Raw genomic sequence first — 23,538 nt, forward strand, 5'->3', positions numbered from 1 at the left:
TAAATAAATAAATAAATAAATAAATAAATAAATAAATAAATAAATAAATAAATAAATAAATAAATAAAATAAAAGCAGATTTTGTTTACAAAGCCCATTCCGGCAACTAAGTCTCTATCAGTCATCAATTTTCTAGTTGGACAGGCTGCTCAGGGTTTCCTCGTGTGGGAGGAGAACGGAGAGGATAGAGGAAAGGGTTAAGGCATGTAGAAAGGGGGGAGGAAGCAGGACTTGGTTCTCAGGCAAGCACTGAGATGGGCTTTGAATAGCCCAATATTCACCTGACCCTTTTTTTTCCCAAAAGGCCTGCTTTGTCCAAAAGTGTCACCGAGAAACCAGTTGATGCCCACCTTCATTCCTCTGTGTCAGTCTTCAGAACAGGTTCTGGTAACTGAACATGAAGCTGAGCTACAAATAGTACCTGGAAAAGGAAGAACTCTCGAATATGCTCATTCTTCCGTGGCCCACTCTCTGGCTCAGAAAAACTCAGGGACCACAGCCTACCGCCTAAGATTCAATGTTAGAAGAGCTTTCTCCTCATAATGGTTAAACACCAGGGGAGAGAACTGCTAACAGTGGTTCCACAGAAAAGGTGAAAGGAGAGCTTAGTGCCTACATCTGGATTTCCCCACCTATTATAAGGTCTGAAACATCATTAAGAACCTTGATTCACGAGCCCCGCATCGGGCTCCCTGCTCAGCTGGAAGCCTGCTTCTCCCTCTCCCGCTCCCCCTGCTTGTGTTCCCTCTCTCGCTGTGTTTCTCTCTGTCAAATAAATAAATAAAAATCTTTAAAAAAAAAAAAAAAGAACCTTGATTCAGACCCCAAGATTTGACTCAACAGGATATTCTAGAAACTTTCTCCAGTCTCTCTCCATCCAAAATTAATGAAAATGATAAAGTCTTCTGGTTTTACTGAAATTCTGCCATTTGTGAATTTAACATGCTTCAATACAACCATTCCTTCCCTCAGTCTATTTCCAAATCAATACTGACTATTGAGGAGGCAGTTGGGCTGGCGAGCACAGATCACTCATGCTCCCACTGTCACAAAGGAAGAAGATATGTAACCCAAGAGAAGCCACCATGTGGCATGTTATCATAAGGAACTACAATAGTAAGAAACAGTTAAATGTGGGGCAACAATGCAGGCTTAAGATTCTTTTGCTACTATAATGCCTTACATGTTTTAAACTCTACCCTTCTTCTACCCTTGGTTTAATCCAGAAGGGAAATGGTAACTCCATCCTTCACCTCTCTTGTGACACAGGAGAAAAAGTGCCAAAACCAGAATGCAACTACAGAGAACTGTGTTAGCCAGGGTGAAAGAGGGGTAGGCTGGCATCTCGAGTCAGCTCAGCTCTGCTCCCAGTCCTGTTGGCAACTGCTCTGGTGTCCAGAGCCTCAGTCAAATGTTTAATGTGTCCTTGATTAGGCCCAAAGAAATGGATTAAAAAAAAAAAAAACACCAAACTTAAAAGCTACAACTATTTTCTGTTTTCCACCTCAGTCCTTCTGGCATTTATTTCCCATTTCATTCATTTATTTCCCATTTCATTCATTTATTTAAAATGGCCACTACTGGGGCACCTGGGTGGCTCAGTTGGTTGGGCGTCTCTACCTTCAGCTCAGGTCATGATCCCAGGGTCCTGGGATCGAGCCCTGCGTCGGGCTCCCTGCTAAGCAGGGAGTCTGCTTCTCCCTCTCTCCCCTGCTCGTGCTCTCTCTCTCGCTATCTCTCCCTCTCAAATAAATAAAACCTTAAAAAAAAGTCTTAAAATGGCCACTATTTTTTCTAGATCCTGTTTTCTGGCTTCTATTCCCACAACCCTGATCCTTTCACCATACTTCTGAATACTTTTATGGTGACCGTTCCTCAAGACCTGTAATCCTAGCGGTGTGCTGAGAAATACAGCCCTTCTCACCGGATGTTCGTGGATAATGGAGAGTAACCGAGCTCTAACTAACGACTTGAGCAAGACACCCCCATACTGGCTTCTAACTCTAGAGTCAATGCTTCCTTTATTCAACATCTTCCGACCTTGAGATTCTCATGTAGGTGTTAAGAGTCAGGGAATAAACATCAACAGAGACATGGGAGATGATGGCAGGATTTCTTCTAGTCATAATTAGTGGTGTTTGGAGAGCAAGAATGATATTTCAAATAAAAAACCTCAGCTTTCTTTAAGTTGACCAACTAAAAATGTTAGGGAATTAATTACCAGTACCCTTTGAAAAACAGGCTTGGACTTGCTGAAATGAAACTGAACCAGTTTACCCTCCCTGTTAGGATGGCAAACAAAGCAGCATGTTGAGGCAGGAATTATAGGACCTTACAACCAAAAGGGAGACTGAGTCATGCATGGAACAGAAGGTTCAAGAGCAAAACGCATACTAGAGAAAGAATTACAAGGAGGTGAGCAATCTCAAACCTTTTCTCTAGTACCTCGACATTGCCTCTTCTGTTCATTTCCCACCACCATGTCACAGCCTACTATAGGAAGAACTACAAAATGTATTCCACAATGAGAGACCAAGTAGGCCAGGTTGGTAGTGCACCTTATTTCCCCATATCACAGGGCAAAGATCACAGATATTTTTGTTTATAGCATTGCATTATTTGGGTTCCTTTTCTGTGCTACTCAATTTTCCTTAAATGAGGGAATGTCCATGACTTTTCAGACTTATTCTATGGTTCTTCCTATCACAGATTAGCCCAGATAAGGGAATACAGGTTTGGTGGAGACTTATTCTAGAATGTGTGGGTGGTTGCCTTACAGCTGGCAGGAGACATGCTCCAGCTAGCTTTGCAAGTACATAACGACATTCCAGCAGGTTCTTTTCCAAGGAGAAAGTTAACATTCACCGATCACCTACTACATATCAAATCTTTAAATTTCTACTTGATATCTCATTAAGAACCCCTTATGAATAAGATAGGTAGTACTAAGCCTATTTTTCAGTGAATAGACCGAGGTTCAGTAAGTGGCAAGATGCATGCCAACATCCTTGACTCTAAGCCTAGTTCTTTGAGGGTTCTCTCCAGGCTCTCATTTGCTTTAAGGAAATTAGAGCCAAAATGATCCTGCCCTTCTACTGACCAGTACTAGATGGAATACAGCAAAACAGAAGCAGAAAGAAGCTACTTTTCCCTGAGACTGCTTAGAGGTGGAATACTACTTCTACTGGGAAGATTCACAGTAAAAAGAAATAAAATAATTTTGTAAAGCCATCCCAGTCAATATACACCTATCTAGAGGAGGGGAAATTCCCTTCTGACAAAATAGGTCATGAAGGTAGTCACATGTCACTTGATCTATGGCCAAAATCAGTAATACTTCTGGGACATGAAGTTAAGCCACTTTTAGTAAGCTACAAAATAACAGCACTCATAGGCTTGGAATTTTAACAAATTAGCAAAATTTGGAGAAACTCTGGGAGGTGAGAAAGTAAACCATTTTGCAAAGTAAGATAAGAAATCTCAGAAAAGAAGATTAGCTCTTATACCACCACCTACAATTTATTTTCTTCCCTTTTTATTTTTTTAAAGATTTTTATTTGAGAGAGCAAGCGAGCGCAGGAAAGAAGAGAGAGAGAGAGCAGGCATGCACACAAGCAGGGGGAGGGGCAGAGGAAGAGGGACAAGCTGGCTCCCCGCTGAGCACAAAGCCTGAGGAGACTTGGAGATCAGGACCTGAGCTGAAGTCAGAAGCTTAACCAACTGAGCCACTCAGGCACCCCTCTCCCCCTTTTAAAAACTAGGTCTGGTTTTAATTATAAATGTATACCACATGCTCATAAAAAAAATGAAAACAGTACAGAAAGTTATGAAATAAAAAGTGAAAGTCTTTCCTCCCCTGCCATCCTGGTCCTAGTTGTCTATCTCTCCAGAAATTTGCTATGCATATATATAACATATATAATAAAACAACTTTTAAAAAGTGCAAGTTGGTTCATTTACAACAGCATCAAAAAGAACGTAAAAAACTAAAAAATGTTGCTGAAAGAAAGAAAGACACCAATAAATAAAAGACCTCTCCTGTTCATGGACTGGAAGACTCAATTTTGTTAGGATGTCAATACTACTCAAAGAGATCTATAGATTCAATGCAATCCCTATCAAAAATCCTACTGACATTTTTTGTGAAAATAGAAAAATCTATCCTAAAATTCATATGGAGTCTCAAAAGACCCTGAATATTCCAAATAACCTTGGAAAAAGAACAAAGCTGGGGGGTCTCACACTTCCCAATTTCAAATTATTACAAAGCCATGGTAATCAAAACAGTATGGTACTGACATAAAGACAGACACAGAGACCAATGGAATAGAACAGAAGGCCCCCACGATAAATCCCTCGCATATATGGTAAAATGATTTTCAATAAGGGTGCCAAGACCATTCAGTGGGGAAAAGGACAGTGCTGGGAATTCTTTTCAATCCAAATGAATTGAAAGCAGGGTCTTTCTTTTCTTTTCTTTTTTTTTTTTTAAGGTGGGGAGGGGCAGAGAAAGAGAGAATCTTAAGCAGGCTCCATGCCCAGCACAGAGCCAAATGCAGGGCTCGATCTCACAACCTTGAGATCATGACCGGAGTAGATACCAAGAGTTGGGACACTTAACTGACTGAGCCACCCAGGCACCCTGTAAGCAAGGGTCTTGAAGAGATATCTGTACAGCCATGTTAAGAGCAGCATTACTTACAATAGCCAACAGGTAGAAGCAATCCAAATGTCCACCAATAGATGAATGAATAAATAAAATGTGGTAGATACATAAAATGGAATGTTATTCAGCCTTAAAAAGGCAGGAAATTCTGACACACACGCTACAACATGGATGAACCTTGAGAACATTACACTGAGTCACAAAAGGACAAATACCATATGATTTCACTTATATAGGTACCTAGAATAGTCAAATCATAAACAGAAAGAGTGATGGTTGCTGGGGGATGGAGAATGGGAGAAGGGGGAGTTGCTGTTTTATGGGTATAGTTTTGGTTTTATAAGATGAAAAAAATTCTGGAAACTGATTGCAAACAATGTGAATGTGCTTAACACTATTGAACAGTATACTTGAGAATGGTTAAAATAAATTCCATGTGTATTTTTTCACAATTAGAAGTTAAAAAAATTGTCAGTACAAGTTGGGTTATATGATACTGTTATTTTTTCCCTTTATAATATACTTACATATATTTCTGTAGCATGACATGCATATTCTTGCTCCTTCTTTTTTAGTGCCTCTTTATTTAGTTACATTCTGTTATTTAACCATTCTCTATTAATGAGCAATTAGAATATTTCCAGTGTTTTTCACTATTACCAAACCTTACTGCAACACTCATTCTTGGACCTGTAAATCATTCCACTACTGTATGCATATAAGCCAATGCCTAAAATTTAGGCAAAATTCTAGAGATTCTAGATATATAAAAAGGCGTTATCAGGGTAAGGTAGCACACAGTTACAAAATTGCTACTATTAATACTACCAAAAGCCATCAAAATCTCATAACCTTTTGATTCAGTGATTGCATTTTAAGGAAAACAGTCAAAAGAAGGAAAAGGCTAGGGTTTTAATATTACCCGTAATACTAAAAAATAATCTAAATGTCTACTAACAGAGGCACTGTACGGAAATTAAGTAATAGCTTTCTGGCTATAAAGCAGTAATTAGAAAGAATATGTAGTTACACTTAAAAGTGTTTACTATAGGTTCAGAGTAAAAAATACTCATGTATACTTAACATTTTTACTAAGCTGTAAACAAGCAGCTCATGGGCTAATACATCTCAGAGAGATATTTTGTTTGGCCTGCATGAAATTAGAATTTCAGTATCTTTAGGCATAGTGAAAATTTTCCAATTCACTGCAATTTACATCATCTATGTTTTACAACTAATGCTTCGCCTATTCACAACTGCATTCCTGACCCCAGAATACAGATGAGAACAGAGGACTTCAGAAAGATAAAGACAGATCTTGTGAAGGGTAGTGGGCTAATGAATGCATTTTTCTTTTGGAAGAGATAACGCCTCCACTTAGCCATTAAGATCTTATACCAGTTAATAAATTTGTACAGTAAAATTGATGCACACCTATACGGCATGATGATATTAAAACCCTAGCCTTTTCCTTCTTTTGACTATTTTCCTTTGACTATTTCCTCAGATTGGTTTCTAATGTCAATTTGTGCAAGTTAATGCTGAACAGACACTAAATTGTGAATTTACCAAGGCAAACAGAAACATACTCTTGGGTAAATTTGGTATAAGAAACAAAGATACATTTTTTCTGCATACCCATTTCTGTTCACATTAAAAAAAACAACAACAAAACCAAAAAAACCTCACATCACTCACCTAGTGACTTGTTTGTGGAAATCTGTAAGTTGTTTGTGTGTCACTGTGACCGCTCCCACAGTTGTCTCCTTTGGCAAACCTTTCAAGGAGTTCTCTAACCATCGACAAAAAGTCTGTGCAGAGAGACAGTAAGAGTTTTAAGAGGAGGCAGGACTTACTCAACTGGACCCTACAAGTAATAACAAAACCGGCAGGTTTTTCTTAGCAGCATCAGCTCTTCCCGACTTGGAAGTAAGGAAAGGAATTAACAAAATCACTACTATCTTCAGGCCTTCCAACCCTCTGGGGTTTGGAATAGTCTACAAAGGCAAACCTAGACTTCCCTTCAAAGGTGTAGCAGGCATCATTTCAGAAAGCCCTTCTCTACCTTAGAAGGGAAGTCTCTTTTGGATGAGACTATTGTTCTGTTTGTCATTAAACTTCTGTAATACTTCAAAAATTAAACAGCTGCCAGAAAACTCTTGAGTGTAAAGATCAAAGGCAACCTACAGCAAAAGTTCAGTACCACAAAGAGCAAGGACAAAACGTATAGTTAAGTAAGAGGCGCCTGAGTGGCTCAGTTGTTAAGCATCTGCCTTCGGCTCAGGTCATGACCCCAGGGTCCTGGGATTGAGCCCCGCATCGGGCTCCCTGCTCGGCAGGAAGCCTGCTTCTCCCTCTCCCACTCCCTCTGCTTGTGTTCCTGCTCTCGCTATCTCTCTCTCTCTCTCAAATAAATGACCTTAAAAAAAAAGTACAGTTAAGTAAACATGTCAGAGAATATATACATAATATGAATCCAGGGTCTAAAGGATTTTAAAGTCAACTCTCAGTAGAATAGTCATATCTAGTCAGCTCCTTTGTGATACCTGCCTGTTCTTTGGGTCAGAAAATTTGTTGCTCACTCTGGTTGCTAGTTAGAATATTATTGGGGCACCTGGGTGGCTCAGTGGGTTGAGCGTCTCACTCTTGGTTTCGGTTCAGGTCATGATCTGATGGGTTGTGGGATCCACTGCTCAACAGGGAGTGTGCTTGGGATTCTCTCTCTCTCCCTCTCCCCTCCCCCGACTTGTGCACACTCTCTCACTCACAAATAAATAAATCTTTTTAAAAAATGTTGTAGGGGTGTCTGGGTGGCTCAGATGATTAAGTGTCTGCCTTTGGCTCAGGTCATGATCCCAGGGTCCTGGGATCGAGTCCCGCATCGGGCTCCCTGCTTAGCGGGGAGCCTGCTTTTCCCTCTGCCTCTCTCTCTCTGTCTCTTATGAATAAATAAATAAAATCTTTAAAAAAAAATATTGTAGGGGCGCCTGGGTGGCTCAGTCGTTATGCGTCTGCCTTCGGCTCAGGTCATGATCCCAGGGTCCTGGGATCGAGCCCCACATCGGGCTCCTTGCTCCGCGGGAAGCCTGCTTCTCCCTCTCCCACTCCCCTTGCTTGTGTTCCCTCTCTCACTGTGTCTCTCTCTGTCAAAAAATGAATAAAATCTTTAAAAAAAAAAAAAAAGTGAAACCCTCGGTGGATTTATTAAAAAAAAAAATATTGTAAAAGAATATTATTTACATCTGAGCATAGTCTCTTTATACCTTTTATATGCACAAAAAACCCTTACTTCCTTCCTCTTCAAACTAAAAATCAAATTCTAGAGACTTCCTCTGAGTTATTTTCAGTTGAACTGTTCTTTGAGTTAGCTCTAAATTTTCCATGCCTTTCTTAAGTAGGGTGTACACCTTGGTCGTAGTTTTCAGCAATAAAATAACCTTTTATAACTAAATTTTTTACATTATATATTCCCCCATTATGTTAATTTATGATAACATACTGGAGCAAAAGTAAATATTATATTATAAATGCTTAAGAAGTCCTGCGTAATTCTCCAAATGTTGCCCCCAAGGAAGATAACACTCTACTAAGACCAACAAGGAGGGGCAAGAGATTCAGGAAGAACCCTTAACTGATAAAAAGTTTTGGCATCCAAAAACAGCCTATGAGTTAACTACAATATAGCCCCAACCAAGAATAAGAAGAGAAACTAAAAAGCAAAACTAATCAGCTAGCACACAATGGGTCTCATCATCTTCTAATAAAGGAATCTGAGAAATCTGGTTGAAAGCACTGAATAAATTTGCCACAGATGGGTATCCAACAAAGAAGGTAAGGGTTTAAATATATTCACGTACATTCACGTCACATGACAAAGCTGATAAGCCATCTTCTATTGAAAAATCCCTCCCGTGTGTTGAATCTTGAAAATGTTACAAAATTAAGAAAGTGCTCAAGAATGCAATTTTTCTTTGGGCTTACAACCTTAGAATTTCAATCAGTTTACAGGGTACAGACAACCCGTATTTATGTAAGAGTTCATTTACAAAAACTCAGTTGTAAGTTGATGTTTATAGAAAACAATCACTTTAAATTGCTTGACACCCATTCTGTGGGTATCTATCTAAAAACTCTTATGAGCCCATGGATATCTGGTTTCTGTTCCTGACTCAACTCACTGTTGTAATTTTATTCCCTCTGTTAGCACCTAAGCATATGTTTACAAATTAAGAATGTTTTTATTTTTATTTATTTTTTTAAAGTTTTTTTTTATCCATTTATTTGAGAGAGAGAGAGAGAGAGAGAAGCAGGCTCCCCGCTGAGCAGGGAGCCCCACACAGGGCTCGATCCCAGAACCCCGAGATCACGACCTAAGCCAAAGGCAGCTGCTTAACCAACTAAGTCACCCAGGTGCCCCAAGAATGTTTTTATAAAGTTAAATTTACATAATAAGTTTTCTGACACCTGGGAAACAAGTATGTTTGTAAAAATTAACAGTATGGAAATTTTATTTCTCATGTCAAGGACTTTTGTGATTAAACCTGTTGGCACTGATGGGGTTCACTGAGTACTTTCTTTATGAAAACACAAAAATATAGCCATATTAAATTGAAAAAGAACATGCTGAACAACTAGCAATAGGACCTGTAGATACTATTCATTCCTGAAGCACTTGAGCTTACATGAAGAACTGCAGAGCTACCTGATGAAACCAAAGTCACATAGGAGCCTCAAGAGTTTGCTATAGAAGAATTAGGGGTGCCTGGGTGGCACAGTTGGTTAAGCGTCCAACTTTTGGTTAGGCTCAGGTCCTGAGATTGAGCCCAGTGTTGGACTCTGCACTCAGCTCGGAATCTGCTTGAGAGTCTCTCTCCCTCTGCCCCTCCTATTCGTCCCCTCTCTCTCTCAAATAAATAAATCTTAAAAAAAAAAAAGTTCAGGGGCGCCTGGGTGGCTCAGTTGGTTAAGCGACTGCCTTCGGCTCAGGTCATGATCCTGGAGTCCCAGAATCGAGTCCCACATCGGGCTTCCTGCTCGGCAGGGAGTCTGCTTCTCCCTCTCCCACTCCCCGCTCTTGTGCTCTCTCTCTCAAATAAATAAAATCTTAAAAAAAAAAAAAAAAGTTCATGTGGCTGTTTTGGAAGATAAACCTAAAGAAAATGTTAGAAATTTATCAAGCATCTGCCTTACACATGACCACCTTTCATTTTAGCAAAAGATCAAGTAAAGCAGATGCTCACTAAGACAATATAAACCAATCACTGAATTTTGGAGATGAACACACAAATCCAAGGCAGAACTTCTGGCTCAGTAACATCAGAATCTAACAGTAAAAGTGTACTCTGTTTTGTGAAACTGCTGAAGTTGAGGCTAACAACGGTCATCAATGATACAAAGCAAGAGATAACATTAAGATGCATATGGACTTAAAAGTTACAATAAACTTGTGCATCTGGATTTTTCTGTGGTTCTGGAAGATAGCTCACTTTAACTAGAACCAACTGTGGACTTTTCTAAACTGCTTTTAATTAATATTAAAAATTATAAATCCGGGCGCCTGGGTGGCTCAGTTGGTTAAGCGACTGCCTTCGGCTCAGGTCACGATCCCGGAGTCCTGGGATCGAGTCCCACATCGGGCTCCCTGCTTGGCGGGGAGCCTGCTTCTCCCTCTGACCCTATCCCCTCTCATGCTGTTTCTCTCTCTCTCTCTCTCAAATAAATAAATAAATAAAATCTTTAAAAAAAAATTATAAATCCTATTTAAAAAATAATGTATAGGCTATGTATACTTTACCACTATGCTCAAAACTTTCATGCAGTACACATAACCTGATTTGTGATCATGTGGCCCAGTACTGATATTATTTGGACATTACTGGATAGCCTAAAAAAACCTTCCATGCTCAGGTGATAAATGACCTGGATCAAGAATTGAAACAAGATGCAAGTTAATCCAAAGGAGAAATCCAAGTGTATATTGTGAGCTGATTTTCTGCTTCTGTATCCCCAAATGCTCTGGCTAGATTTATTACCAAGGAAAACCTTTATACAGTGCTATCTAAGGAGCCTGGAGTGAATTCACTTCTTGAATAACCTGTACTACTATGTAACTGATATGTGGGCATCTCTCACAAGTGAACAAATTTCTCACTGGCCAGCACACAGCTGAATTCAATGCTTAGTATTCACTTCAGGTAATACAAACCCTGTGATAGTGACACCAGCATGCTTTCAAAAACCTAATAATGACTTACTGGCCTTCTACAAGCCCCTTCATCGAATAATTAAACTTAGCAATATGCCTAGATTAGGTTCCATGAATATACAACAGAGCTGGTTTCAAAGTTATAGTCTGCCTCCAGGGACCAAAGTTTAAGGACTGTGAGAATGGGTTCTTCCTGAAAACAGTCTTACCGGTCTGTCAACCTGCATGATCTCCCAGAGCACTTCAGCCACATCTGGTAGGGTATAGGGAGGGAGACAAAAGCAGCACGTGTGGAGCAGTTGGCTTACAAGTTGCTGTCCAAGCTGGTTCATCACCTGTCCAATCAGTTCTTTCCGTAATTCAAAGTCTTCTTCGTGCTATAAGGAAACAAGAGCAAAAGATGAGTTCTAATTTCAACTCTCCACGCTTAATAATTCCTCCTTCCTGGAAAAGGAAGTATATATAATATATAACAGCTAGATTCACAGACTCCAATAAAATGTTCTGTCCTTAGGAAGAAAATATCAAGAAGTTAGTATCAAGGAAATGGGCATGGATTTCAGCTAAGATTAACCTTAACCCTTAGATTTTTCATGAATAGAAAGCAGAAGAGAAACAATGACTAAAGGTTACAGGTAGCAAAAAGTGTTCCTATTTCCTTTTTTAAAACCAACTGAATTGGGGCGCCTGGGTGGCTCAGTCATTAAGCGTCTGCCTTCAGCTCAGGTCATGATCCCAGGGTCCTGGGATCGAGCCCCGCATCGGGCTCCCTGCTTGGCGGGAGGCTTGCTTCTCCCTCTCCCCCTCCCCCTGCTTGTTTTCCCTCTCTCGCTGTGTCTCTCTCTGTCAAATAAATAAATAAAATCTTAAAAAAAAAAAAAACTAACTGAATAAACAAAGACTTCTATCAGGTACCTAATCTTTTCTATCAAAAAAACCTTATTTTCTTCCTCTCTATAGAGGTCTTGAATATACATATATTTCTAATATCTTGAAAAAAATAACTTTTTTTTTTTTAAAGATTTTATTTATCTGAGAGAGAGAGACAGCGAGAGAGGGAACACAAGCAGGGGGAGTGGGAGAGGGAGAAGCAAGCCTCCCGCCGAGCAGGGAGCCCGATGTGTGGGCTTGATCCCAGGACCCTGGGATCATGACCCGAGCCGAAGGCAGACACTCAACAACTGAGCCACCCAGGCACCCCAGAAATAACTTTTTATAAATTGCTTTTCACATCTAGTTTTCTTCTTTTTCTTTCTACTTTTATGACCAAACTTCTTAAGTAATTAGCCCACTCACATAGTTGCTTATTTCTTCACTGTTCTCTATTACCTTAAATTCTAATCCATATTTAGCCAAATCTACCTTTGAAAATTTGTGAACTATTTTACTACTCCAGCCCAACTATCCTGACTTTCTCTATGATTTATGCCCCAGTTAAGACTATCCTTCCCTCTCTGATCCACCCAAATTCCACCTATATCCGATGGTCCCACTGAAGTCCCTCTTCTTCCAGAAATTAATCCCAACCCACTTCTGACCAAGGAGTTTTCCCTCCTCTGATCTCATAGCAATCATGACTTTTATCACTCATCTGGCAATCAAATACTGCCTTCCTATTGTTATTTAAATATTCATACCTATTTAGCTCTTCTACTAAACCTCGAATGACATGGGAGCAGAAATACTTTTAGACTGTTATATATACCTTACAGCACTTAGTAGAGGCTGTCTTAAATCTAATAGTTAATGTTTTGGTTAGTGAATGGTATGTACCTACCAATATAGATCAAATAACGAGAATCTGGTTTTCCCCTAAGAAATGAGGAAGACATGTAAAAAGTGATGAGCTGCAAAGTAGCAAGGTACAATGTTTATACTTACATCATTGGCTACCCCTGTATGGATAAGGTCTCGTAGGAACCTCATGACACTGCAATTGGCATCCCGGTGGTCCAGGGTAGTGGAAGCAATGGCCCACTGCAAGATAGGGATGACCACTTGGCTCCTCAGCAAGGTGACAGGGCTACGCTGAATAAATCTGGTGTGGAAAGACAGGCTAGATATAAATGACAGGATTAGGCTCTACAAGCAGCCAGAGTAAAAGGCAAAACTACGGATGGAGACAGTAAAAAATCAGTGGTTGCTAGCGGTTAGAGGGTGAGGGAGGGCTGAACAGGTGGAACACGTGGATTTTTACAGTATTAAATCTATTCTGTATGATATTATATTGGTAGATACATGTCATTACACATTTGTCCAAATCCACAGACGGTACACCACCAAGAGTGAATCCTAATGTAAACTATGGACTTTGGGTGATAATGACATATTAATATAGGTTCATCAATTCCAACAAACGGACCACTCTGGTGGGGGATGTTGACAGTGAGGTAGGCCATGGCGGGGGCGGGTGAGCATTGGTATATGGGAACTCTCTAAACTTTCCACTCAACGTCCCACAAGATTTCTCAGACCTTTTAATGTACATGGAGAATCTCCACAAAAAAGATACAGTATTTTCCAAATTTACTTCACAATGCTTATGTGCAAAGAGCATCTCTGGGGATCAGTTTTTCAAGGAACACACATTGGGAAAACAGAGACTGGAGAGTCCGCCCAACGTTCTCCCGTATCAACAACAACAAAGGTGTTTCTAACTTGTCCAAAAACTAACCAAAAAAGCGTCTGACATACAATCCTGAAATAGTCAATACTACTTTGCATTTGTGATAAAATATGTATTAAATATATAATTACATATAATAATCTATTTTTCATAATTTTTAAATGCTTTTATGTTCACTAACTGATTTGGTTCAAATTCCTTAGCGAGGGACTAAAGAAGGAATTCAAAGGTTTGGCAATAATATAAGTCAGTGTTACTGGTAAAAGGAAATTTAAGCAAAAACTGGGGTGGAAAGCTGGGGGTAGAACCAGGAAGTGCAGAACAAGATAACTTCTAAGGCACCTTAAAATCCTAAGCATTTTTTACTCTAAGATGTGATTACATCTAAAGGATGCCAAGCTTCCTAAAGGAAAAAGCTGAAGTGGATCATGTCATTAGAGCAGCACAGAAAGTTAAAACTACAGGGGATTCTAGAGATTTTCTAGTCATGTTTTTACCAAGCTGGTTTTGTCTTGTCCATGTTCTCTCCTTTGTGATAGAAACCCAGCTGCTTTACCCTGCTCCCATCCAACTCCTTTTCCTCACTTACAGGGATATTCTCGTTCACAATTTAACTTTGGGCTATGAATCATTAGCCTACCTATACTTCACTAACCTCATTTTATAGAGAAGCAAACAGTCAAGTGTTACATGACAAGACGAAGCAGTGATGGGGATAAGCAATAAAAGAAAGGGTTGCTCTTCAGAAGGACTGACCTGGTGGCCAGCCTGAACAGGTCATCCACAGTGTCAGGGTGATTCTGGAGCCCATTCTGCTGTTCTAGCAGCTGAAAGGTAGGGATGCACAGTGCCTAAAACAGAACAGTGGTTTTAAATAAATGCTAGTATATAAATCCAACAGCATTCATACTTGCTAAATATCACAACATATACAAAAGGAACAAAGTGGGGGAAGCAAAGTGGGAAAAGAAAAAGACTATGATGAGAATCAGATCAAGAAAAGGAAGAGAGAAATCTTTCTCAATTGATATACTTTTCACATATGAAGTCCACATTTCAGAAAGGGTTGAGGGTATAAATTTTAGTTGATGAAACTGGACAGATGTCATTTCAAAGTTTTAGAAGTTTCCGGGGGCACCTGGGTGGCTCAGTTAAGCGCCCAACTCTTGATTTCAGCTCAGGTCATGATCTCAGGGTCATGAGAGTGAGCCCCGCGTCGGGCTCCATGCTAGGCGTGGAGCCTGCTTAAGATTCTCTCTCCCTGTTCCCACACTCCCTGCCCAGCTCGCTCGCTCTCTCTCAAAAAAAGAAAGTTTTAGAAGTTTCTGAAAGTAAAGACTGCTTATGTACTAGATATGGTCAAGTCCACTAAAGGAATAGATGAAGTTTTTTTTGAAGTTTTAAGGATAGTATGTCGGTTTTATTTCTGAGAGAGCACGCCAGTGGGGGTGGTGGGCAGAGGGAGAGAGATAATCTTAAGCAGGCTCCACGCCCAGCCCAGAACCTGATGTGGGACTCGATCTCACAACCCTGAGACCATGACCTGAGCCAAAATCAAGAGTCGGACACTTAACTGACTGAGCCGCCCAGGTGCCCCATGAAATGTCAATTTTAAAGGGCAAGACATCTTGTGAAAAGGAGCATCATTAACTCCCTAATATATTTTCCTCCCTATGACTAGGAGGGAAAAAAGCAGTGTATCAAGAGCCTTTTCCAATGCCTACTATTTACCCTATGACCATCCCTGCTAATAAGTGAGTTAGTTCACTGGTTGTTCTAGGCAAGAACCTAAAAATAGAATCATGCTTGAGCTTAGAGATCTTTTGTTTTATATCCGTTTGTTCCCTTTTCCACCTCTCAAAAAACCATTATCTCTAGAGAGCATAAATTTGGCAGTAATAGCTGTAATGATCCTTACAGTCATATGGTCAATCTCTCATTCTCCCAGGCATGTCTGTCCAGAGAACAACTAGCAAGTTTCTACCTCTCTGTTATTAGGAAATCAATATGCCTGGAGGATAAACAATGAGAAGCAAGAGAATTCAAAACATGGTGAAGAACAAACCGCTCAGGGCTTTAATCCCTCCAAGATACTCCCCAGGGAAAACAGACCTGGAGCATGTCTAGTAGTCCCTGCCGACAGCCCTCTTCCATGCCGTATTCATCCACAAGGATACTGCCAAGGTACAGGAAACAGGAATGCTGATGTACGTGGTACACATTCACCATCTGCCAAGGGAGAAACCAGTTGTTCAATTCTTTACCTGCCTAAGTATCAACTTAGGAAACTGTCTGGAGGAAGAAATTCAGAGACAGACTGGTTTCTTCTCTTTAAGACAACATAGTAAAGCTTGTTGGCAACATTTTTTGAAACACAGGGCTCAATTCTTCAATAATTTTCAAGTACTCTTTTTAGAGTCCTTTCAGCCTTTGACCTTTTATCTTCCCAAAACAATGTTGTAAGAGAGCTGTATAATAGCTCAAGCTGGAAGCCAGTAAGATGCAATCACCCAAGCTATTTGCAAAATCCTAGCATAAATCCCAATACCTAAAGGTTGTTCTTATTTGCATTAAAGATTAACTATTAAGAAAAAAAAAGGCAAGCATATATAGCTATAGCAGGGCTAAAAATACCAAATACCCTTATCCTGAAAGAGACTGTGAAAGCACTGTTTAAATTTTGAGTTGTTTCTAAACCCCTCTACTTAAACTTTTTTTTTTTTGTTAAAAATTTTATTTATTTAATTGTCAGAGAAAGAGCACAAGCAGGGGGAGCGGCAGGCAGAGGGAGAAGCAGGCTCCCCGCTGAGCAAGGAGCCCGATGTGGGACTCGATCCCAGGATCCTGGGATCATGACCTGAGCCGAAGGCAGACGCCCAACTGACTGAGCCACCCAGGCACCCTCTACTTAAACTTTTAAGTAAAAAACAGTGTTTCTAATCAAGATACCTGGATCTCAAGAGAATAAAAATGTTAATACAATATACATATTTGAATTAAATGATTTGTTTAGCATTTTTTCCCTATTCTCCTCCAAAAATTAAGAGGCATCTGCACATTCATCTATGTAAAATGCCATCACAACACACGTATTGATTTTTTTTTTTTTTTTTTAAACACAGGCCTTGAACTCATGACCCTGAGAGCAAGACCTGAGCTGAAATCAAGAGGCGGACGCTTAACTGAATGTACTGGTTTTATTATATAAATTCAACTCAATGAGTGTGGTGGGGGCTGTAAGACAAAGTGACTGACTCTTATTATTAACATACACCATAAAACGGGCATGTGATGAGAGCTATGACTCTATTCGGTGTTGTATACTCAAAACTATATGCTCTACATAATGAATGATTTAAGTCAGGAGCTGGTAAACGTTCTCTTAAAGGGCCAGATAGTAAAAATTTTAGGCTTTGCTGGTCATATGATCTGTCTATTCAACTTTGCCACCATAGCACAACTGGCCAATACAGAATACTTAAATGAATAAGCATGGCAACCTCTTAGTAAAACTACATTTACAAAACCAAGTAATAGGCCCATTGGTTCTAGTTTGCTGACTTCTGATTTTTGGATTTTAAAAAATACTTTTCATTTTTTCACATATACTGACTTTAGAACACATTTCCTATACAAGGTGCTACTCAACTGGGTTGGTCGCATACTTAATTAGCAGGAATAAAAAAAAAATCAAAGTCATGAGGGTATCCTCTAACAGCAAAGGGGCACTAAATCAAGTTATGTTCGACCCAGAATGTATTACACTGAAGAGGACATATAACCAAAGGTGGAAACAGTACAAACATGCAGTACAAACATATGGTATCCTCAGGGTACAGTAAACATAAACTTCAATCAAATCTATAATATAAAGGAGGCAGGGCTGTGCATATGCCAACTGATACTGCACTAGCATGACCCTACTTGAGGGTGCGTGCTTCCTTAAGAATGAGGTGCCCAGGAGAGACAGGCAGGGCAGGGTCACACCTCTGGGGGCAGTCACCACAAACTTAGCTCTCCATCCTCAGGAGGCTGAACTGTAAATAAACGCTGCCCTCTGCCCGCTGCTGTCTGTCCTTGCCCTGGCTGTTCTGGTCTCTCTGACCACTTTGCACAGAGCGAGCCCAGGTTCTGCTTTGCATGCAGCTGCTGCTCTCCCCTGCTTGTCCCACCAGCCCGGCCACCCTGCATCCCACCCGCCTCGGCTCCCAGGTGCCACCAAGGAACCGACACCTCCAAGACCAGCAGAGTTGCCAGGCAGGAGCTAATAAAACTGGCAAGAATAAAGGTGTCGTGAAAACATGTGCTTGATCTATAAAGAGATTCTAACCCAAACCCTATATATTGTACAAATGGACACTGCTCCTAATGGGAGGAGTGACTTATTTTCAACATTTTTAATTTGTTTTCTTAAGGGTTTACGATTCTGAATTTTTCTTATTTGTTTGAAAGAAAGAATTTTGATTATATCAAGCTGAGTGAGTGCAGCCTGTAAAAAGGATGTTAAGTGGTCGGTAAAATATGCAAGTGAAGAGAAATATATTGTACAAATTCTATTAAAAAAGGCGGGGGGACGCCCGGGTGGCTCAGTTGGTTAAGCGTCTGCCTTCGGCTCAGGTCATGATCCCAGGGTCCTGGGATCGAGTCCTGCATCAGGCCCCTTGCCCAACATGAGCGTGCTTCTCCTGCCTCCCACTCCCCCTGCTTGTGCTCTCCCTCTCTGACAAATAAATAAAAACAAACAAACAAAAAAACAACTGGCTGGCTCAGTCAGTGGAACATATGACTCTGGATCTCAGGTTTATGAGTTTGAGCCCCACACTGAGTGTAGAAGTTACTTAAAAAATAAAATTTAACATGTAAAAAAAAAGGCACCTAGGGTGCAGAATTTAAGGGGGCACTCATTGTCAGGGTCAGCTCCTCAGAGGGTTTGCCTTCTTAAAATCTGCACCATGGATATACTGTCCAGGTAGACAAAGGTCACTTCTGGCTGGGTGGGTGTGGCCCAGCCTGGAGTTGTGCATTTCCCCTCAATGCATGGATGCAAAACTTAAGAAGGCACTTACTCCAAGTCCTGCAAATGCCAACGTTGACACTTTGCCTTGCCTCAATCTAGTCCTGGCTTTGCTGTAAGGTTAACATCAAATTGCTTAGTGATCTAAGTTACTAGTTATAGGCTTTGTTTATAGAATAGTTCTTGATGTGAATGTGATCTTAGAGAACTCAAACATTGAGTCACACCATCATAATTACGTATCAATCGTGGTGATTATAAAAGAGTCAAACATTTCTTGACAAATAACAGACTTATGTGATCATCTGTGGTCGAGATAGAAAAAAATTCCTTTGGGCCAAGAAACAGCAAAATTTGACAGGACACATTTTAAAAAGAAAAATTAGTATAAAAATGCTTAGCGCTGGTATATGAGAGCTGAGCATTAAAGTCATTCTCTTCTTAATTTCACAGTGGAATGTGTTACTATTTAGACTATCACTATACAGAATAGATTATAAGCAGTTTCTCTCAGAGACAACATACCATAGGCACCACTTATCTCTTTCAAATATTTTGGAGTTTGTAATTTAATAAATACAAAAGTGTTTCATTTCATCAGCAAAGTTTTTGTTCTAAAGACTCCTATTTCAGGGGCGCCTGGGTGGTTCAGTAAGTTAAGTGTCTGCCTTCAGCTCAGGTCATGATCTCAGGGTCCTGGGAGAGGCACCAAGTCAGGCTCCCTGCTCAGCGGGGAGTCTGCTTCTCCCTCTCCCTCTGTCCCTCCCCCCGCTCCCGCTCCCCCCAACCCTCTCCCAAATAATAAAATCTTTAAAAAAGAAATAAAGACTCCTACTTCAAATTCTGTACACTTTACATTTTCCCTCTCAGGAAGAACTTACCTGTGTAACCAGTGGCTGAAGCAGGGCTGCAGATCCTTTGCCTACACAGCGAACAGCAAAGCGGAGGCACCTGCAACAACGCTCTACAATCCGATTATCAGCCCGGTGTTTATTTAGAGTCTCAGATAAAACTGGCCATATCTGAGTCAAAAGTCAAAGAGCACAAGAAAGAAAACAATGAACAACTAAGAGCTAAAAAAAAAAAAAAAAATGCTCCCAAGTTGGTAACATCTGATTTGGTTTTCAAATAATTTGGGAAAAGCTTTCTTTATAGGAAAACACGTAGCCTGAATCTAGTGTGCATGAGTGCATGAGTGCATGTGTGCGTGCGTGTGTACGCAATATGCTATCCATCACTAAAACACAACCACTTCTTAAGAGAAGCAGTGACTCTTTAGAACAGGAAGAAGAGCATGTCTAACTTCACTAAAAGATAAACTTTGGAATTCCTGATTTAGGATGAAAAGAATTAGTATGAATTATAGAGGAACAGATGTTTAAAGACAGTTCTGATTTGGAATTCTTTGAACAAAAGGGCACAGCTAATAAAAAGGCATTATTTGATACTGTCACTTATGGATACTTGGTGTTTCCCCCCTGAAGTCTGAAAAGCACTTCTCAAAACATGCCTTTTGATCCTCATATTACCCTCAGTGAAAAAAAGGAGAAGTGTGTTTACGATGGGGAAACAAAAGCAATGAGGGATAAATGGCTTTGTCAAAAAAAATTCTGCTAGTATTAATCAGGCCTCCTAGCAACTCCAGGATTCACATAGTTAATCTCTCTCTACTTCTCTGGACTTTGAGTGCATTTCCCCCACAGTCTGTTTTCTTATCAAATCTTAAGTAAAAAATATTTATTCGAATATAAATTCTTCTATTCATTGAAATTTAAACTGTATCAATTGTATCAACAAATTCAATCTTCCTATGAACCTAGAAGACAATACCTTCTCACTTTAGTTACCCACAGCCTTGTAAGGAAAAAGGAAGAAAGCCTTGTTCCACGGGCATCCGTTAAGCACTTACTTCCTGTATGACTTTTTGGCACGGATGAGTCTGTCCATTTTCCACAATGGGATTGGTGTGTCTGGGGAAAGGCAACAACCCAAAATAGTAAAAGAAGAGCAATTTAACTGAAGAGCCACAGCCCCGAACCCCGCTAGCTTACTTGGTAATATTGTTACCACATAAAGAATACCAAAATAATAAAGTTATTTATGACTCAACACCTTTTCCTTCTATTCAGTCAAACAAACACAAGCACATAGTTTAAATCATTCCCCCTCCCCCTTTTTTTGCCACCTTTAAGCCACTTCCACTAAAGCATGGGAACTCAATCTAACTCTGGCCTAACATGGGTTGTGGAGCACTACAATTATCTTTTTCTTTTTTTTCTCTTTAAAACCAGAATAGGTAGACTCTTCTAAATTAATAAAAAATATTAATTAAAAACCAGGTTATCTAAATCCACTATGAGAAACCAAGTACTGTTCCACTCTCAGCATTAAAAGGCAAAAGCTTCAGAAATTCTAGTCTACCCAAGATGTTTCTCATGGTTCTAGTCTGAATCCAGTGATACATGATATGGGCCCACTCATAGTATGTCAAATCCAATTACTTGTCTAGTTCTAGAATCCATTAATTTGAAAGAAAGCAGGAAAAAAATCCTGTATGATTACCAACCTCTTTAAAAGAAAGAAATTCTTTAATTTCAATAAGCTCAACAGCAACTTAATAAAAATCTTATTTTCTTTAAATTGGGGGATTTCCATCTATTGCAGATTTTCTTCCATTTATTGTGAAGTAAGGACTGTTGGTTGGGCTTTCAGAATGTCATGTAACAGGGCTATCATGATTATATAAGAAAAGCACTGCACCAAATTAAAAAGAAAAACCTGCTGACAAGAACACATAAGCTAACACACCTCAGTTTTAACTTACTCCACATAGGCTTTTACGTAACAACTACTCTGATATTCCAGTTATATCTATGGGTCTGACAAATTATAAAAAGCTCTCAAAACTCAAGTGCTTTTTTTAATCATTAGGCTCCTCTTGACTTCAAAGAAAGATCCTTCAAAGAAGGATTAATTTCACGTGATCAATGAAAAGGCTTCATGACTTTTTTGCACCCCTACAAAACATAGCAATAGCTCTGAAAGTGTGGTCCTTGGAATAGCAAGCAGCAGCAACAGCATCACCTGGGAACTTATTAGAAATGTAAATTCTTGGGTCCTACCCAAAATTCAATTGACTCAGATACTCTGGGGATAGGACCCAGCAATTTGTTTTGATAAGCCCTCCAGATGGCTGTGGTGCATGTTAAAGTCTGATAATCACCAATCTAGAGACCAAAAATTTTAATTACATTTTAGAGGATCTTTTGACAAAGGTCTGCCAAGAACATATTCTTAGACTTTGTCTTTGCACCAAAATTTCGGGTAATGGGCTTATCAGTCTCCTAACAGAAGAGATTATAGGCGGCACCTGAAGTTTAGGAAAACAACACTTGCTGTCTTCAATACACAATGGTCTTATTTGAGCATTAACCCAAGGCAGGGAACCAGTCTCCCTTCTTACCTAAATATTACTGCAAGGCGATCTAAGAACACAGTGGGATCTGAGGATATACCATTGCTGGGCTCCTGAGACAACAGCTGAAGGGACAGAGAGGCATCAATACCCTGTTGTTACACATACATACCTACCGCAAGCACTGCAACATACATCCTTACATCAACCTCCCTCTCAATCTCTGCTTATTTCCTTCTAGGGTGGTGCAAACTCAAATAGTACAAACTTTTAAATTCATATTGTCAAATTACTTTCCTTCACCTTACTGCATCATGCCCAAGACTGCATATTACTACATTTTACGACATGATCACTGTGGAGTGGAAAACAGTATTATTTAATTTTTTTCCCATTTACTTTTATAATGACCAAGACATTATATACATTATTATATAATCTATATCTTTATTTCACTTTCTATTACAACACTTTTTTTTGCTTTTTTTATTACAACATTTCAAAATGACTAAGGCTTCATAATAAATTTTAAGAGATAAAACAAGTTGCTTCTTATTCTTTCCTAAAATTTCTTAACTGTTTCTACCAGAATATCATTAGAGATAAACTTTAGAATCATTATGTCAAATTCTATTATTGCACTATAAATGTAACTTGAGAAGAGTTGACAACTTTACAATATTCTTGAAGGAAACATGGTGGGTTATGGTTTTGGTTCCTAACTTGAATGGTATTTTCCCCATTATATCTTCTAAATTGTATTACTGATAGTGAAAATCTACTGATTTTAGAATACTTATTCCATGTATGCAGCTCCCTTGACAGATTTATTAATTTTAATAACTTTTTAGTTCATTCTTTTGGCTTGTCTAGGCAGATAAAAGATCACCTGTAAATTCTGTCTTACTAAACCCCTTTTTAAATTGGACTCACCTTTTTCAATGCCATAACCTGAACAGAACATAGTTCACTAAGGCATTCAGTAATCTTATCCAAAGGTAACCTGGCTAGGACAAGTGCTGTCCCTGCAAGACAAAGAAAAATACAAATAAAACAAAATAAAAGCTGAACTGAGGTAATTCATTGGTCTCCATCATTTGACTAACAGAAGAGGCTGGCTGGTTTCATTCTTTTAAAAAGATCAACATTGCTTTTTCAGTTATAGTATCTTGTTATTTAGGTCGGTTTCTCTTTATTTGGCTTAGACAACAAAGTGACCTTCACACTAACATTTGTAACTGAAGTTAATATTAAATTCTCTCTCCTCAGCAGACTATGGGTTTAAAGATGTTTAAATACATCTCCCCTTCCAATTCGTCAAATACTTAAAAAAAATCTCCTTCACAAAGCCAATGCCAAAGCTGTTTTTATATAGCACAGTACAATGGTTCTCAAACTTCCCAGAGGTTCTGATCTAGCATGTCAAGGACAGCCTTTATTTTGTGTTGTGGGATGGAGCCCCAAGTCGGGCTCCCCATTCAGCTAGGAGTCTAGGTGGGATTCTCTCTCCCTCTGCCCCGCCCCTCTCCCTGCTCACATGCACTCTCTCTCTCAAATTACATCTTTCCTTTTTTTTTTTAATTTATTTGACGTATATAGAGAGAGGCATGAA

The 23,538-nt window shown here is 39.5% G+C and overlaps 1 protein-coding gene across 3 annotated transcripts in view; it reads right to left on the minus strand.

Moving 5' to 3' along the window:
* Window positions 1-23,538, minus strand: part of TNPO3 (transportin 3) — a 78,921-nt gene that overhangs the window by 3,768 nt on the left and 51,615 nt on the right. For all 3 annotated transcript variants that reach the window (XM_044919953.1, XM_044919952.1, XM_021699329.2), the window contains 9 exons: window positions 22,860-22,951; window positions 21,975-22,051; window positions 20,421-20,481; window positions 19,393-19,533; window positions 15,610-15,726; window positions 14,254-14,348; window positions 12,753-12,909; window positions 11,081-11,248; window positions 6,365-6,477 (listed from right to left, as the gene is read on the minus strand). In XM_044919953.1, coding sequence (XP_044775888.1) covers window positions 6,365-6,477; window positions 11,081-11,248; window positions 12,753-12,909; window positions 14,254-14,348; window positions 15,610-15,726; window positions 19,393-19,533; window positions 20,421-20,481; window positions 21,975-22,051; window positions 22,860-22,951 — 1,021 coding nt within the window. The remainder of the gene's footprint in view (window positions 1-6,364; window positions 6,478-11,080; window positions 11,249-12,752; window positions 12,910-14,253; window positions 14,349-15,609; window positions 15,727-19,392; window positions 19,534-20,420; window positions 20,482-21,974; window positions 22,052-22,859; window positions 22,952-23,538) is intronic.

The sequence above is a fragment of the Neomonachus schauinslandi genome, chromosome 12 (genome assembly GCF_002201575.2).
Source record: "Neomonachus schauinslandi chromosome 12, ASM220157v2, whole genome shotgun sequence".
NCBI lineage: Eukaryota > Metazoa > Chordata > Mammalia > Carnivora > Phocidae > Neomonachus > Neomonachus schauinslandi.